We start from the raw sequence: 18328 nt of genomic DNA, 5'->3' as shown, positions 1-18328 counted from the left end.
CCCCCGGGGGGCTTTTTTGCGGCTCTTCCTTCCGGTAGTTCCTATTTTTCTCCCTTCTGCAAGCCTTCTCCGGTGTTTTTACGAATAAATCTATTTTGCACCGAGAAGGAAGAGTGCTTTACAAGTTAAAATACAATGGGGACATAGTGTATTTCTTTCCACTGTGGGTACGTATATTTTTGAGACTGTAAGCCTGAATTTTTTGGAGGGTCTGGAACCATTCTGCCTTTGGTTTCTTACCCTTTACATCCAAAGAGTGCAAGGCCTCTACTACAGCAAGTTGCGTGGAAAATGTAATTTAAACTTACGTTTTGCATGTTAGCTTTTGTGCAGATGTCCTTTTCCCAAAAGGGTTTCATGGAGTTAGTTAAAATAGTTGTGGAGTTCAGAGATATAAATAGCCAACGGAAGAGAGATTTAGGTAAAAGCTTGGAGGGGGAAAAAGATGCAGAGAGAAAACCAGGTTGGAATATTTAGCAAAGAATGGAGGTGAAGGGGGAGAAAGGCAATTGCTTCGAGGATTATTTTTGTACATTTTGATGTTGCTGAATATCTTCATTCATCTAATAGAATCAATTCTAGATCCCGATCCAGTTTCTTGATAGATCCAGGACATTTCCCTCTCCGTGCTTGAAAGTGACATAGAAACATTTAGGGACTAAACCAGTTTTCTGTGCTTTCATCAATATTTAGACAGATCATTAAGTCTGTAAAAAAGTTAACACGTTGGATCGACTTAAGGTTTGCTGTGAATAAGTTGCTTTTTGGCCTCGTTGAATAATTAATGTGAAATTACAGTTGTTTTGCACAAGATGATGACAAATGAGCAGAATTCAATTCTTTGCAAGGTCCTTTGGCTTCTGAGGGATTAGGTGAAAGGGAGGGGAAACAAGCTTCCTGTGGCAGTCCCTTCAGCATTCAATTCAGTTTCTCTTCCTCTCAGTCTGGAGCCAGTGATTTGCTGGTAATGAACTGCAAGAAATGGGTGGTGAGGTTGTGTTTGCTGTATGTGCGCCTGTGGTGATAGGGTTCATATGAATCACTGCTCCTCACCCAGGCAGTAATGTTCCTGAAGTTTTCTCTTCGTTCGGTGTTTTATGGTAGCTTAACCTTATTAACTCTTCTGCAGGCTTTTGTACCCTTAAAGAAAAACTCTGACTTTTGGTATTTACGTTTTTCTGGTAGGTCTTGCTTGAAGTGAGGCTTTTACTGTATTTGAGGGGAAGGAAAACTGGAAGGAAAGTTTTGCACTCATGTACAGTGGTGATGATAGTACATGGACAATAAATATTTCAGACCTGGAATCTCTCTCTTTTGAACACAATACCAACTATTGGGGACTAACCTTTTTCCAAATTAGTGCTCTGAGGTGGTGGTTGTATCTGTGGGTAGTACCAGGCGGTTAGTCTCATGCCAGCCATGGATACCATCACTGTGTTTACGAGAGTAAACATGAGCAGAACTCAGTTTTAATTGGTATGTTTTCTTTTTCCAGGAGCTGGAGGAGGGAATGATATTCAGTGGTGTTTTTCTCAGGTGAAAGGAGCAGTAGACGATGATGTAGCAGAAGGTAAGAGAGCTTTTAATAATGCAGAATTTGGATATAGAATCTTTTCAAAATCTCAGTTGCTGAAGGGCTTCCTTGCAGCTGAGTCTGTAATAGTTTAAGAACGTTTTATGTTTGTTGTCCAAGCAGTGGGAGAACAGTTTTAAAAGATAGTCTTAAAATATTTTATTGTTTATGTGTGTTTTATTTTTTTTTCCTGAATAAAATAAGGAGCACTAGATAATGATGTATATAAAACTGTCACAAGAAGAGTCTAAGGTCCATATGGTAAAAGTGTCTTTGCTGTGTAAATTTCATGTACCAATAAATGATGATACATTTTCATGGTTATACACTGTATTTTTAGATAGTTGAAATAGATGCCATCAGCATTTAGCTCAGAAATATTCTTGATAGCATCTTTCATTTTTAAGGGGCGTTTTTAGTTTTTTTTTTTTTTTTAACTTGCCTACTTTGAGAGTGTGGTGTTGAAATTGGCATATTCTGTGAAGAAGTGCTGGCTCAAATGATGCCTTTAATTGTCTTTTAAAGGTTAATTTAGGTGGATAAGAAAAGACAGTGTAATGGATATAGAGCATGTCTTCTGTAGTCTTAGAAACTGGATTTGATCAGTTGAATTTCTTAAGTATTTATTTCCCCCCCAGATTTGTTTATTAGCATATTTCAGAATTCTCAATTTTTGAAACTTCAAGATTTTTGATTTTTGATGGCATTTGAGATGGTCTTAGACGGAGGAGACATTTTTCTTAGAGTAGTTGTATTACGTCATTGTTCAGAAATATTAAGGTATGAATTTTAATAGTATTTTGTGTCTTGAATTACAGTAGGAATTGTCTAAAACTCAGATAAATTAAAATAGGTACTTTTCAAAAGTCTGTCTAGTGAAAATTTATAAATTCTCTAGATTGTATTGTCCTCATAATAAGGTCCTATTTCTGACCTCCTGTCAGTGTACCGTTTGTTCTGACAGTTTTTCCAGGTGATGGTAGGATGATGGCCTTGTGTTGAGCCAGTTGAATGCTTGGATTTGCTCGTGTCAGTGTCATTCTTGATTAAGTACCTGATCAGAGTTTGTGGAGCCGTGTGGGGGAGCCAGCTGGCTACCATGGCACTTCTGAGACAGCGCTCTCACGTTTCCTTCTCTTGAATCCTCATCCGTTTTGCAGATGAGAAACTGGAAGCTTAAAGGAGTCGAGACTCACTGCTGGTCATACAAATAGTGCAAATCAAGGTTTTCTGGTGAAGCCTGTGGCATTCAGCTTGTCCAGAGAAAGAAATCCTAAGTTCAAGGGAGGAGTCATGTGTTACTCATTTTGTAACTCCATTACCTGTTGAACAGTAGGCACTCAAATATTGGATCATTAGTTCTGTGCTGTTGTGTAATACCCACCAAGTTATGAAAGTCCTGGATCCTTGAAAAACATCCTTTGTTGATTTCCATTTATTCCCTTTATCAGAGATCTGCAGGTCCTAAACACCCTAGGAATCCAATGTGTCTAGAATATAAACCCTGCCCTGAAGGAGTTCATAGTTTGCTTGTTAAACAGGCAAAGACCACATGAATTTTATTTAATCAGAAGAAATTGATGATTTCAAACTTACCTAACTGAACCAAATGATAGTTTGTGACATATATGATGGATCAGTAGGAGTTTTCTTCTGCTTATACTTAATAGCTGCATTTTGCTACTGATGCATTACATAATTTTCATATGAGGTTGTTAAGTGTTACTTTTACACACAGTATACTCTTGGCATTTTAACATGCTGAAGTGTGGTATGTATTATTTTAATAAAAACATGATTTATTCTAGTACCTGTGTCCATACAAATGTAGTAAGTATAAAAAGCACTCAATTTTCAAAATACATAGCTTTAATTTGGGTATTTTTGCATACTGTAGTTTGCATACTATAGTCTGATATGTTTATTTTACTAAGAAAAGGTTTATTTTTCTGAAATAAAAAAAGATTAGTACATTTTCCCCTGGCTTCAGAGTGTGATCTGTAAATGATTACATCTGGCTCAGTCTTTGGCTTGCCTGCTTTCTGTTAACGATACATCCCAAGTTCTTTTCCATCGAAGGCTCCAAATTGTCTTTTCCTCCTACACACAGTCAGCTGTCATGGCATGCCCTTTTTACCTCTGTAATGCTTTAATCTTCTTTCCATGCCCACTTTCACCTTGGTTAAGGTTCTCAGTATTTCTCATCAGGATTGCTGTAACTTCCTAAATGATTCCTTGCTTCTTGTTAAATGTTTTGCTTCTAAGTTAATCTTAAATGCTGCCCAAGTTTATTTTCCTTAGACATTTGTAGTGGTCACTGTATCCACAGGATTATGAATGATATTTTAGCCTAGAATGTGAGGTGAGACTTCTCACCAATATGACTCCTACTTCTTTGTTCTTTGCCAACATGTTTTACTGTCCAGGTGAATGGATACTGTTCTTCAGACAAGCCCTGTACTTATTTTGAGGTCTTCGTTTTGTTTTTGTTTTTCTTTTTTGCGCGGGAAGACCCTTGGAATGCCTGACACTCCTCCCACTCTTCTCTTATCAGAATCATATTCATCCTTCACGTCACGTCTGTAACCCTTATACTCATCTCCCGTTTCCAGAAATATTTAAAATCGTCCTTCTTAGCACTTGGTACCTATAATATTTAGATATTAATCCCATCCTTCACTGTTGCTCTATAAGCTTAGTGCAGGACTGCTGTATCTTTGTCCTCTATGTGGGACTTTCTACATAAAAACTGCTATGCTTAGAACAAAGCCTGGAACCGGTAGGTGTTCAGTGTTTATTGAATGGAGGGATAAAAATGTACTGTTACGGGGTTATGAAGGAGGACAAATATGGATGAAAGATACGATGATTGAGACATACTTTTTACTTGGCAGCTTTTTAAGTGGATTGATGATACACATATAGCCGTATAATAGGAAGAAGTGAGGCGACCTTGAGTTTCTGTCCTAGTAACAGGCTAGTATATGTCACTCTGGGTTCCAGTATGCTTAGCCTTTAGAAAACAGAACTGGATTAGGTGATTTCTGTTGTTCCTGGTCCTCTAATCTTGTTAATTCTCAAAGATGTCTTAGAAAAGAGACAGCCTCATGTTGTTACTACTGGTAAGTTAAGTTGGTTGAGATGTTGGATTCTCTGGGGGCCTTAATTTAAAAAGAAGACAGTGGTCTTGGTTACTCAGGGCTCAGGATTTTTCCTTAAGTACATTTCAGAACATTTCAGGGGGACTTCCCTGATAGGTCATTTGGTAAAGAATCTGCCTGCCATGCGGGGGACTCAGGTTCGATCCCTGGGTTGCGAAGATTCCCCTGGAGAAGCGAATGGCTACCCACTCCAGTATTGTTCCCTGGAGAATCCCATGGACAGGGGAGCCTGGAGGACTATAGTCCATGGGGTTGCTAAGAGTCAGACAGGACTGAGCGACTGTCAGATTTCAGAACTGAGACAGAATTTTGACATTTGATCATATTCTCTTATTGTCCTTTGGTCCAAGTAAGCCCTTCAGAATGTTTACAGCCAGTGTTGGGGTGCTTATTCTGTGCCCTGTGCTCTTCAGGCACTTCAAGTAGTTTACCTTTGATGTAGCTGCTTGTCTTGGAGAAGGATGCGGCACTAAAACCCCTAGCACTCACATAGTCTCATGTCATGTAGTTTTTATTTTAGCCTTCATGGTAGCTTTAACTACATTTTATCATATCTTCTGCTTTAAGTTTTTCCTTTGTTGATAGCTGTTCTCTTATGAGATAGTAGTTTGAGCACAGACTCTAGTGCTAGGCTGCATGGTTGGAATACTACCCAGTTGCCTGATAGCTGTGTGGTCCTGGGCCAGTTAACTCAGCCTCTTTATACCTGTTTTCCCCTCTGTAAAACGAGGATGACAGTAAAATGTGTCCTATGATGTTGTTTTGATGATTAAATAAGCTAATGTTCCTAGAAAAGAAACCTAGCACATAGTAAGGGTTTAGCTCTTGTTATTACTTGAACATTTATGGGGAGTAAGGGAGAGTAGGAAACTGGGCAGTTGTCTTTAAAGGCAACTAAAAACTTACCAGCCAAAGTGAGGAAAATGGTGTGTGTGTTTTTGAACTCTGTATGAGTGGAGTCAAAGAATATGTATGTATAAGTGGGATGGTGAATTGACCTGAATGATGGTTGTACAGATGTTCGTAATAATTGATTAATTTTAATTTTCTATATTTAGTAGACTTCACAGTAAAAAAGGTTTCTAAAAAATCCAATACTGTACTGAAGGATTTGAATGAAAAACGACAGTCCCTTCCACACTCTGTCTCATATCCTCTCTAGTCCCTCTCCTAAGGGCAGTTGTATTGAACTCTTCTAGCTGTATTCCATTGGGCTTAATTACATTTTGTTTGGTAAATAAAATGATATTTCTGTTTCTCATTGATTTTAAACATTTCTGATTGACTTCCTTCCCTGGTAGATGAAGATTTAGCTGTTGATGTGGTTGTCCCCTTGCCCCAGTGCTGCATCACGTGTTATGGTCAAATTAGAAATCAGTGCTTGCATTGTCAGGAGGATGCAAATAATTCATTCCTGAGCCAACACTACTCTGCGATGTTGCTCACTTTTTGTGCATCCCTTTATTTTCTCTGAAGCTAATGATTGCCTCCTTTATAATTTGCCTAGTTCTTTAAAAAATGTTTTTAAAATACTTCATTGTGGAGATTTTGAACATTACAGGAAGTAGATGGATGGAATAGTGTGATGAACTCTCATCACCCAACATTGACATGTGGCTGGTGCTGTGGATCTCTTGACTCCTTCCCAGCTCTTATTATTTAGTAATAGAAATACCATTGGTTTTGTTTTTAAAATCTAGATTCAACAAACTTGAAAATAAAGTTCATCATTTTAATGTGAAACAGTAAGGAATTTTTCCTAATGATTTTTTGCAGTGACAATTCTAATTCGTTAATTTGTTCAAATTTGACTTGTGAACATAGGATTGTTAAAAATTCAGATACACGTGGGCAATCTGAAGTGTGTAATTTTGAGTAAAAAAAAATAAAAATTTAACCAATATGCTTATTTTAATTATTTTGATGCAGATTTTCACTATTTAATATTGAATATTAAATAATGAATTTTTATTATTTTCATTAAGTGTAATTTTTCTCATCTCCAAGTTTGACAATCTTAAACTTTCTTTCATAGGGTATTATTTTAGGGTATGATTTTCCTACATGAGCCAGTGAAACTTGGATCCAAATGTATTGCGTCTTTTCAACACTGCTTCCTGTTTATTTTTGGACTTAGACTTGTGGACTAGTTCTTGGGAAAAAAATTTGCAGTGGGAGAATCTAAATACTCCCCAAGTAATGAAGTAAATAAAATTTAAGAAACAGTCTTTGGGACATCACAGAATTTCACAGTTTTAAATCCATTCAGCATGTTTAATGCTATAGTATCACAGAACTTAACATCATTTGTGTTCTATGTTTCTTAGAGTAGTATGCGTGTTAGATTTACGCACTAGGGTCAGTTAGTAGAAAAAACTAGTAGAACCTAGTTTTTTGCAAATTTTAGAGTATTGGCACATCGGCTGTATTCCAGAACTTAATGACTCGGGGTGAAGGTCTTAACATTTTCACTTTGTAACACACGTGACAACAACTTTCTCTTAACACTAGCATTACTGCTGACAGAAGTCTGGTACTAATGCAGTGCCATTGCATAGAGTAGTCACTTTGCCCATTAAACAACATGGATGACTGTATTTCTCTAGTAGTAGGCAGTATCCTTGTTTTCTCCTAAGGTACTAAGGAGTTTTTTTGTACTCCTTTATTGGTTTAAAAAAGGAAAAACGAAGTAATGGTGTTGATTGTCTCAGCCTATAAACCAAAAATGACACTTAGGTTTTTCTCAGTACTCTCTTTTAGTGAACTATACTTTAAAATTCTTGAAAATTGTGGAATAAGCAGAATGATGAGAGATTGAAGCAAAGAATTAATTTTATTAAATCAGTAAAAAAAAAAAAAAGATTGCCATATATTTTGTGTTTATATATCTGTATTTGCCCAGTTTAGTTGAGTTGCAGGGAGAAGGGTAAACTTTATTTTAAGCTTCTTATGTTGTTAAATAGGAAAACGAAAGGGTCGTAAATAGATATTTTAGCTAATGCCCTCAACTGTCGACTTTTTTCCCTTCTCTTGGGTGATAATGGAAATTAAAATTGAGTAATCACAGGTTTGCAAGTTGCTCCCTTAGTAGAAGGAAAGAGAAGTAAAGGCCTGGTCATACATAAATCAGATCTCTTAATTATGTGCCGCGTGTCGTTGTAGGTGCTTTATGTATGTTAGTAGTCTGTGAAATACATAGATGCTGTTGTTTTTCCACAGAGACAGGAAACAGGCCGGAAAGGTTAATTTACTAACTGTATCCTTAAGCAGGTGGTGGAGCTAGGATTCTCACCTCAAAACTTTAGATTTCCCTAATGTAAGTTTATTTACTTAAAAACTTGAGCTCCTTTTAGTTAAGGTGAAGGTGTTTGAGATTGTTGGAATGTGACTGGTTTAGAGTTAATTTATAATGCCTAGCAGATTATTGTTTTGAAGTAATTGAATCCAACTTGGAGATTTACTGAATTTTCTGCTAATGGAATTCTTAAGCTAGAACATGTAATGTATGTCCTTGTACATTGGTGCATTGTCAAAACAGTGGTCATTTATTCCATTTTGAAGTGTGGTTTGGCAGCCTCTCTTTCTAAAGGTCTCTGAAGTTAAAACTATTTTCATAATCATACTAAGACACTATTTGCCTTTTTCATTATGTTGACATTTGCGCCAATGATACAAAAGCAGTGGTGGGTCAATCTGCTGACTTCTTAGCCTGTATTAAGGCCTTGGCACCAAAGGGTGGTAACAGTACCACCACAGTCATCTTCATTGCATGTATCAGCCATTTGAAAATGCACATTTTACTTAATGTCTTTGATGAAGCAGTAAAAATGGATTTTGTCAAATCTCTACTATTGAAAGTCTTGACTCTTGAGTACACGTGTTGAACATTCTGTGTGGCAAAATGGAAAGTACACCTGAAGTGTTGTAAACCAGAATACAGTGGTTGGAGGAAAAGCATTAGTGAGTGCAGTTTGAGTTTCAAGATGAACTAACTAGCTGCTTTTGGGGGACATCATTTTTACTAGAAAGAGCTATGTGTGTGTTAGTTGCTCAGTCATGTCCGACTCTTTGTGACTCCATGGACTGTAGCCTACCAGGTTCCTCTGTCCATGGAATTCTCCAGGCAAGAATACTCAAGTGGATTGCCGTGCCCTCCTCCAGGGGCTCTTCCTGGCCCAGGGATTGAACCCATGTCTCCTGTGTCTCTTGCATTGGAGGCAGATTCTTTACCATCTGAGCCAACAGGGAAGCCCCCTGTACTGACAGACTGTTGAGACTTGAATATTTGGCAGACATTTTCTCAAATAAACAGTGAATCTGTTATTGCATTGGACAGTGTTTGTTGCTCTTGATAAAATTTAAGTTTCCAAGCAAAACTCAGAAAGTGTTGGAAAACGTGCATCTCCTGAGCTTGATAACTTCTGAATACTTACAGATAATTTTAGATGAGATCAGTAGTAATATTTAATGACAGTGATTTTTGATACTGTGTAATGAAATGTGTCAACATTTGGAAGATCTACATAACTGAATCAGTATTTTACAAATGGCCAGTACCTGTGATGTTAAAGAATTGTGCATAAGCTGAAGTGTAAGAGCAGTAGGTTTTTTCAGTGTATGTAATTTTATTTATTTATTTGTTGAATTTTGGCTCTGCTGGGTCTTTGTTGCTGCTTGGGCTTTTGTGGTGAGCAGGGGCTACTCTTGTTGTGATGCATGGGCTTCTCATTGTGGTAGCTTCTGTATTGGAGCTGGTGCTGCAATACAACAGAAGCTGGTGCTGGTGCTGGAGCTGGTGCTCCAATACAACAGAAGCTGGTGCTGGTGCTGGAGCTGGTGCTCCAATACATACTGGTTCCGTAGTTGCAGCACATGGCCTCAGAAGTTTCGACTCCCAGGCTGGATTTTAATATAACAGACAACTGATAATGGTTTCAGATTCCACAAACTTGTAAGAAACTGTCACATGTTGAGTTTTGCAATAGTATCAAAGGGATATCTGTAACTACCTGAAAAACCTGGAAACTGTTCCTACCTTCCCAACCACATATCTGAGTACGACTGGATTTCTTCATATATTTAACCTACACAACATGGTGTAGTATGTTGACTGCAGAAGGAGTTGAGAGAATCTCAGCATCTTTTGTTAAGTGAGACATTGGAAAGATTGCAGCAGTGTAATCACTGCAGATGGTGACTGCAGCCATGAAATTAAAAGACACTTACTCCTTGGAAGGAAAGTTATGACCAACCTAGACAGCATATTCAAAAGCAGAGACATTAGTTTGCCAACAAAGGTCCGTTTAGTCAAGGCTGTGGTTTTTCCAGTGGTCATGTATGGATGTGAGAGTTGGTCTGTGAAGAAAGCTGAGTGCCAAAGAATTGATGCTTTTGAACTGTGGTGTTGGAGAAGACTCTTCAAGGAGACTCTTGCAAGGAGATCCAACCAGTCCATTCTAAAGCAGATCAGTCCTGGGTGTTCTTTGGAAGGACTGATGCTAAAGCTGAAACTCCAATACTTTGGCCACCTCATGCGAAGAGTTGTCTCATTGGAAAAGACCCTGATGCTGGGAGGGATTGGGGGCAGGAGGAGAATGGTACGACAGAGGATGATACGGCTGGATGGCATCACTGACTCGATGGACGTGACTTTGAGTGAACTTCGGGAGTTGGTGATGGACAGGGAGGCCTGGTGTGCTGCGATTCATGGGGTTGCAAAGAGTTGGACACGACTGAGTGACTGAACTGAACTGAAATGGCATTCTTCACACTAATTTTGGAGGGAGGGGAGATAGTCTTTTTATAACTTCTTTGTTAACATGTAGGGCTGCTTATTACATTTTTAAATGAATAAATATTTTAAAAGGCCTCTGGGGGTCCTCAGATTTTAATAGTGTAAGGAAATCCTGCTATCCAGAAATAGCTTACAACTGTGGGTTTAGTCTGTTAATTTCATTGTACCTTTGCTTTAGATGAGTCTCCTGAACAACAAGATAAGTGAACAAACAGAAAGAATCATAAAGTGCTGCTTTTGTGTGTGAATGTTTAAAGCTTTCCTGTAACTTCAGATTGTTTCAGCGTACTCCCTTGCTGTTCTTTAGGTACCAAATTAAATACCCCTTAAGTTTTTTAGGGGTTTTGTCACTATCTCTGATGAGGTCCACTATCATTAATGTAGGATTAAAAATTCCTTAATGCCTAGTCTACTGCCATTTCTGGGTTGGCTGCCTGGTCATTGGAGATGAGTTGGTTCCCTTGCCATTGTGTTTTATTTTGAACCCAACATGTAGCAGTTTTTATGTGTTTTTTTTTTTTTTCTTCTCCCCTTCTGAGAGCTACACAGAATTGGCATGGTAACTATTTCTCAACTCTTAAGGGAGAGGAAAGGAGAAGGAACAGTGTTTTTTAAATTCTGCTTTAAAGTGCAGCATAATCCTATTTTTAAATAGTTGCTGAGTTTTCCATTCTAAGAATGCAGTCTCAACTATTTATTGCTTAGTATTTTCAGTATTTTTGTGGCTATTTTTCTATCCTTTTTAAAAATTTGTCAACCTGTGTACGACTTTTAAAACTAGCTTTACTAATTTTCCATCCATGTTTAAACACTGAGTTTATTAAAAAAAAAAAAACAACTAATTTTTTACTAATATGGACATTTTTAATGTTAGCTGTAGCTGACTAAGATGTTGTCTAGATCTTTGCCTGTGACATACATGGAATTCTTGGCAATTTATTATTGAATGCTTCAGTGTGCCATTGTACCAAGGTCAGACTTTTGTAATTTTAGTTTCTGTATGTTGCTTTTCTCTCTGAATGGTCACATATTAACTGGAATTTTCTTTTCCGAAGTCCTTGAATGATCTCTTTTATCCAGTTTGAGGGGATTCATGGACCAGTGACCCTGTTTAAGAACCTCTGCTTTAATCTAAAAATTTGTCTGTGGCTAATACGCCTATATGGTTAATTTGGAGGAGTCAAGGATATTTTATATGAGAACGATAGTTTTTAATAATCCTATTAAGAGGATTATTCTTTCTTAGGAATCTTTTTAGTACTTAAACTCTCCTGATATAATTTTAGAGGGATGAATTTTCTAAGATATTGGACTTGACAGCTTTAGTGTAGTCCCATCTTAATTTTTTTTTCAATTAAAAACTGTTGTCTCTTTAACCGTGGATAAAAATATTAGAGGAATATATTGGATTTTTTACTTGATTACTTGTTTATACTTCATTCAGAAGGAATCTAAATTTTCTTTATTAGTCTATTAAAAACCTATTGGTGGGAACGTTTTTTAAATTATTTGAACTTCTGAAACAATGTTACCTTTTAGAACTTGCCATTGTAGAGTTTCAGGTCTGCTCTGTGTGAAAGTGGAAACAGCCTTTTTGGTGTTAAACATGCATGCACACACACCCCTCAGCTCCCCACCCCGCCCAGTTTATCTCAAGCTGAGAGTCTTGTGGGCCTGAAGTAGGTGTGTTTTTAAAATAGCATAAGAGGAATCTTTAATATTTTCTGTTGGCTAATAGATTGAGAGGGCTGTATTTCAAGAAAACAAGCTGTGGTAGGCAATCAATAATTCTTGTCAAAGTCTTTACCCAGGGATGCAGCATTAAAAATGATTATTATCAGACTTGGTAGTAGAGAAGGGATTGCTTCTAGTCTTCTTTCTTTCCTTGAAAGGAGAATTATTTTTTTCCTAGCAGAAAAACTTCTTTAAGTATTTTTTTAGTGCCTTGATATTTTTATGTATTTTGCACTGTAAAAAACCCCATGAGTTTACTCTTGTGGCCGCTTTTAAAGGTACAGTTCAGTAGTACCAACTGTATTCACATTATTGTGAAGCAGGTTTCCAGAACAGGTTTTCATCTGCAAAACAGATACTGGACCCTTGAAACAACTCCCCATTCTCTCCTCCCCTCAATCCTGTATCCATCAGGCTACTTTCTGATTCTGTGAATTTGACTGCTTCAAATACTTCATACCGATGGGATCATAGTATTTGTTTTTTTGAGATTGGCTTATTTCATATCCTCAAGGTTCACCCATGTTGTAGCATATGACAGGATTTCCTTCCTTTTTAAGGTTGAATAATATTCCATTGTATGTCTATCCCACATTTTGTTTTTCCATTCATCTTTTGAACAGACACTTAGGTTGTTTGCACTTCGTAGCCATTGTGTGTGCCCAGCCTCTTTATAGATACACCTGGGGTTCTGTGGGGGAAGAACATTATAAGAACTTTCTGTAAGTGGTTGAAGGTAGACAGGAAGAGCCCTAAGCAGAAAATGGAAGTGTCAGATTAGAGGATATTGAAAAATACAGGTTGTTACTGCTGTGATACAAGTCTGTTATCCCAGATTAACAGTTTGGGGACAAGAACTGGGTTATTTTGTAGGCCATTTCAGGATAAGATTAAGCAAAATCTACATTTTTGACCAGAGTTTCACCTTATTTGTTTTTCAGTTTCTGGTTAAAAGTAGAAAATCCCATGGATTTTGTGTCACATTTCATTACTGTAAAACTAACAATAAAGACAGTACATTGTTTTGTGTGTATTTTAATTAGGCAAAGTCTTCAGCATAAAAGGAAAATTTGATAACTACATTGCATTTCTTTGTAATGAAGTTGTAGATAAGTGATGACCAAGGTTGCATTTCTTAACAAGCCTTTGAGGTAGACATTGTCATTTTGTACAGAAGGACACTGAAGCCAAAAGAAGTTGAGGAATGTTAATCTAAGATTATGAGTTAGTCAGAAAAACTATTCTTTCTGCCTTTTAGGCTCCCATGTTGCTTCTCTGTGGTTCACTTTTAAAAAATACTATTTGATTACATATAAATCACTGGTAATCATAGGGAGTAATGCTCAGGTGAGACCCTAATTATTCATCTACCAGTCAATAAGTATTTGTTGAGTGCCCAGTATTTTGGAGAATGTGAGGGAAATAGAGGACATGGTTCCATCACTTTAGGTATATTAAGAAAGGTCAGTTTTATTACAGTAAGCATTCTCCATAACACTGTGGCCTTTGGTATTAACTTGTTCATATTACCAGGAGATCCTTGACTAAGCCCATGTAAAAGTTTTATAGATAATGCTGGGAGTAGTAAATTATTTCCCGCGTTTCAGGTTGAGGTTACTCTGCCTGATACTGAGATGGTGTTTAGTAGAATACATAGTTGTTCAAAAAATCACATATATCTCAAGTCTTTTTAAGACACAACTGTGGTTACAAATGGTTGTGAGTTGGATTTACTAATGAAAAACTGGAGATTTCTCCAGGCAGATGTTTGTGGTAGTTTACATGCCCTTTTGTCTCTTTCCTTTGTATCCTATGTTTCAAAATCTTCATTTGAAATTTTGGCAGTTCCTTAAAAAGTTAAACACAGATTTGCTATATACATATAACCCAGCAATTCTACTCCTATGTATATACCTCAGGGAATTGAAAACTTGTGTCCGCAAAACTTGTACCTGAATATTTATAGCAACATTGTTCTTAATAGCCAAAAAGTGGAAACAGACCTCATATCTGTCAACTGGTGATGCATAAAGAAAAGGTGATGTAAGCCATTATTATTGTTGTTCAGTAGCTATGAGACAGTAAATTTCTGTTGTTGGAGCCACCTGTGGTATTTTGTCATGGTGGCCCCGGTAAACTAAAACAGGATTTTTGTTGTTCAGTCGCTAAGTTGTGTTCGACTCTTTGGGACCCCATTAACTGCAACACACTAGGCTCCTCTGTCCTCTACTATCTCCCAGAGTTTCTTTGCATGTCCTTTGAGTCGGTGATGCTATCTAACCGTCTCATCCTCTGCCACCCTCTTTTCCTTTTGCCTTCAGTCTTTTCTTTTCCAGTGAGTTGGCTGTTCACATCAGGTAGCCAAAGTATTGGAGCTTCAATATCCGCCCTTCCAATGAATATTTAGGGTTGATTTCCTTTAGGATTGACTGGTTTGATCTCCTTGCAGTCCAAGGGACTCTCAAGAGTTTTCTCCAGCACCATGGTTTGAAAGCATCAGTTCTTTGGTGCTCAGCCTTTATGGTCCAGCTTTCATATCTGTACATGACTACTGGAAAAACCATAGCTTTGACTATACTGACCTTTGTCGACAAAGTGATGTGAGGTCTCTGCCTTTTAATATGTGTCTAGGTTTGTCATAGCTTTCCTTCCAAGGAGCAAGCACTTTTTAGTTTGTAGCCACAATGGAACATTGTATAGTCATAGAAAGGAACAAAGGCCTGGTACATGCTGCAATGTGGATGAACTTTGAAAACATGCTAAGTGAAGAAGCGGTCCTAGAACCCACATGTTACATGGTTCTGTATGAAATGTCCACAGTAGACAAATATGTTGAGGCAGAAAATAAATTAGTGGTTGCTAGGGCTTTGAAGTGGAGAAGGAAATGGCAACCCACTCCAGTGTTCTTGCCTAGAGAATCCCAGGTACGGGGGAGCCTGGTGGGCTGTCGTCTCTGGGGTTGTACAGAGTTGGACACAACTGAAGCGACTTAGCAGCGGCAGCAGGGCTTTGAAGGGTGGGAGAAAGGGAAGTGGCTACCAGCAGGTACAGCACTTCTCTAAGGGATGATGGAAGCATTCTGGAATTAGAAAAGTGATGATGGTCACAAAATTCTGTAAATTTAGTAAAAACTACTATAATGTACACTAAATTTGAAAACGTAATAATTGTAAGTAAACTAAAAAATAAACAAAGTAGGATTCTCTTCCTTAAAAAATTTCTAGAGCCAATTAAAAAAACTCCCATTCACAAAAGAAAAAAGTAGTACTTCTCACACACACACAGCACATCTTACATCTGACTTTCCCCTCTGTAATAACCAAATCTAGTTTGCATATCTTTTTTTACAAACCAAATGTAAGACGGTTATTTTTGTGTTTTACTAACCAGGATTTAATATAAACACCTCCCACCACCACTGCATACACAGACACGTACAGTGGTGAGTCCACACGGCACAGGAGGTGTACGGTGAACACGTTTCTCCCTCTTACCCTCTCCTAGGTCCTACGTCCCAGATACACTGCCGGAACTTTCATATTGATTATTGCAGAAACATTTCATATTTGATGTTTTTGAGTTAATGCAGCATGTTCATCATTTTAGGTTTAAAGTGGGTAACTATATTCCAGAAGCCCATGATGGGCTCGGTCTATAGGCCGGATGCTTAGAGAGGATCTAATGAATGCCCAAGTAGCTACCGTTTCTTTAACTGCTCTGTGATTTCTATAGCTTCAGTCTGAAGAGTCGCTGAGAAGAGTGTACATGTTTGAGATGTGAATCTAGATATGTGATCAGTGTGCTATAAATACAGCTAAGTAAAATTTATAATAATTAGCTTCTAAGAGATCAGTGTCTTTAAAAATAACATTTGGGTTTATTGATTCCTGGTGTCCATGTCTTACTCCTTTTTAAATTAGACCTTGAGCTGTTTTTAGTTGAATTTTACTGTTCCTGGTAGAGTCTGAAGCCACCTGGTCTTTTTGGTGATTCTTTCATTAGGCTTATTCTAGATGTTATAGAGTAGGCTGGTTCCCAAGGACCTAATTTTTTTTCTTTAATGTGTTTTTCTGACTGTTGAGTAAATACGTAGGTCCTTTAGTTCGTATATCCACCATCTCTAATTCTCAACTGAATTTCTTGGGAATTGGTTAACACTGTATAAAATGCCAAAATTTGGTTAACGTTAGTGCACTGCTCAGGTTGATGAGAACATAGCTTCATCAAACTCTTGCTATGTGGTTATTTGCTAATGTTAAAAAATTTTATTCTTTCTTAATATGTTTTAAAAAATAAGTGCTCAAGGAACATAAAGTGAAAGTCACTCAGTTGTGTCCAACTCTTTGTGAACCTGTGGACTATACAGTCCATGCAATTTCCAGGCCAGAATACTGGAGTGGGTTGCCTTTCCCTTCTCCAGGGGATCTTCCCAACCCAGGGATTGAACCTAGGTTTCCCGCATTACAGGCAGATTCTTTGCCACCTGAGCCACCAGGGAAGCTCCAAGAAACATGGCTGATTGCCTATAGTGTAAGCACTTTGCATGCATTGTCTCGTTTAATCTCTGAGGGTGGGTGATATTATCATTTTCATTTTGTAGATGAGGAAATCAAGGATTAGATAAAGTATCTTGTCCAAGGTCACACAGTTGGTAAATGGGAGAGCCAGGGGATGAACCTGGTTCTTTTGATCTCAAAACCATCATAAGTTAATGAAGAAAATTACTTGTAATCTCACTATTTTTAGGTAACGTCTGTTAACATTTTCGCATAGATTTTTCCAATGTACAGTCCTTTTTCTGCTGTGAATATGTGTTTTCAAAGCTGGCATTACATGTATAGTTATGTATTAAGCTTTTTTCCCCAGTTAACATTTAAGAAGATAAATGGCTGTATGATACTTAATTGGCTGTATGCTGTGCTGTGCTTAGTTGCTCAGTCGTGTCCGACTCTTTGTGACCCCATGAACTGTAGCATGGGAATTCTCCAGGCAAGACTGGAGTGGGGTTGCCATGCCCTCCTCCAGGGGATCTTCCCAGCCCAGGGATCGCATCCAGTTCTTCTGCATTGCAGGCAGATTCTTTACTGTCTGAGCCACCAGGGATGCCTAATATATTTAATTTGGACATATTTATAATTTTTGCTATTATAAGTTATGATGAACATCCTTGCGGGAATCTTATTATTACTTTAGGGCATATTTCTAGCAGTAGAAGCTAGTAGTCAAAAGGTGTGATCTTTTTTTTAATGGCTGATGGTATGTACATGGCCACCCACTCCAGCATTCTTGCCTGGAGAATCCCATGGATGAGGAGCCTGGCAGGCTACAGTCCATGGCGTCACAAAGAGTCGGACACAACTACAGCAACTTGGCATGCGTGCAATGGTATGTATTATCAAATTTCAGTAGAACTTGGTGTTGATTTTCCCTTTTTCCACCAGTGAATGGTAGTGCCCATTTCCTGACCTGTTGACAATGTCTGGCACAATACTACCATTCAGAAAAATCTTTTCCACTTACTTGTGCATGTTTTAAGTGTGTAGATTCTGTTCCTGTCCTTTGTTGTTCTTTGGGGACGCTTGTCTTTTTCATATGTATGACCATCCGCACCTTACCCCCTGCCCTTCCCGCACCCCGCTCCCAGTCATGTGATACCTGAGCGAGGTTGTATGGAAGCACAGAGAAGAAATAATTTGGGTCTAGGGTAAATGGGTGAAACTTTCTAAAAGAAGTGGTTTTGTTTGACAGGCAAAGGAAGGCCAGAGGGTAAGAAACCAAACATTTGAGAACTACTGTTGTGTTTTCTGTCTATAAATGGGGATAATTACTAGACTTGCTTTGTTATTCGGATTAAACACTTGTGTGTCCTTAGTTTTGACTACATACTAAGTGGTCAGAAAATTTAGGTGCAGTTATTTAGCTATTTAACGCTAACAGGTTAGCGATTAACATAAGAATAAAAGCCTATTTGAGCCCATAAATTTTTTTTAAAAAAGCCTAATTGGTTTTGAGACTTGGGGCAGGTTAGGAGGGATTGGGGGCAGGAGGAGAAGGGGACGACAGAGG

At 38.0% G+C, this 18328-nt stretch overlaps 1 protein-coding gene across 1 annotated transcript in view; it reads left to right on the top strand.

The window, feature by feature from the left end:
- Positions 1 to 993: 993 nt before the first annotated feature.
- Positions 994 to 18328, top strand: part of PPP2R2A (protein phosphatase 2, regulatory subunit B, alpha) — an 80447-nt gene continuing 63112 nt past the window's right edge. The window contains exons 1-2 of the mRNA XM_010840161.1: positions 994 to 1181; positions 1496 to 1570. Of these exons, the coding sequence (XP_010838463.1) occupies positions 1064 to 1181; positions 1496 to 1570 (193 nt within the window). The 5' untranslated portion in view covers positions 994 to 1063. The remainder of the gene's footprint in view (positions 1182 to 1495; positions 1571 to 18328) is intronic.

The sequence above is a fragment of the Bison bison genome, unplaced genomic scaffold, assembly GCF_000754665.1.
Source record: "Bison bison bison isolate TAMUID 2011002044 unplaced genomic scaffold, Bison_UMD1.0 scf7180017864141, whole genome shotgun sequence".
Lineage (NCBI taxonomy): Eukaryota > Metazoa > Chordata > Mammalia > Artiodactyla > Bovidae > Bison > Bison bison.
This window is presented reverse-complemented; position numbering and strand designations above follow the sequence as displayed.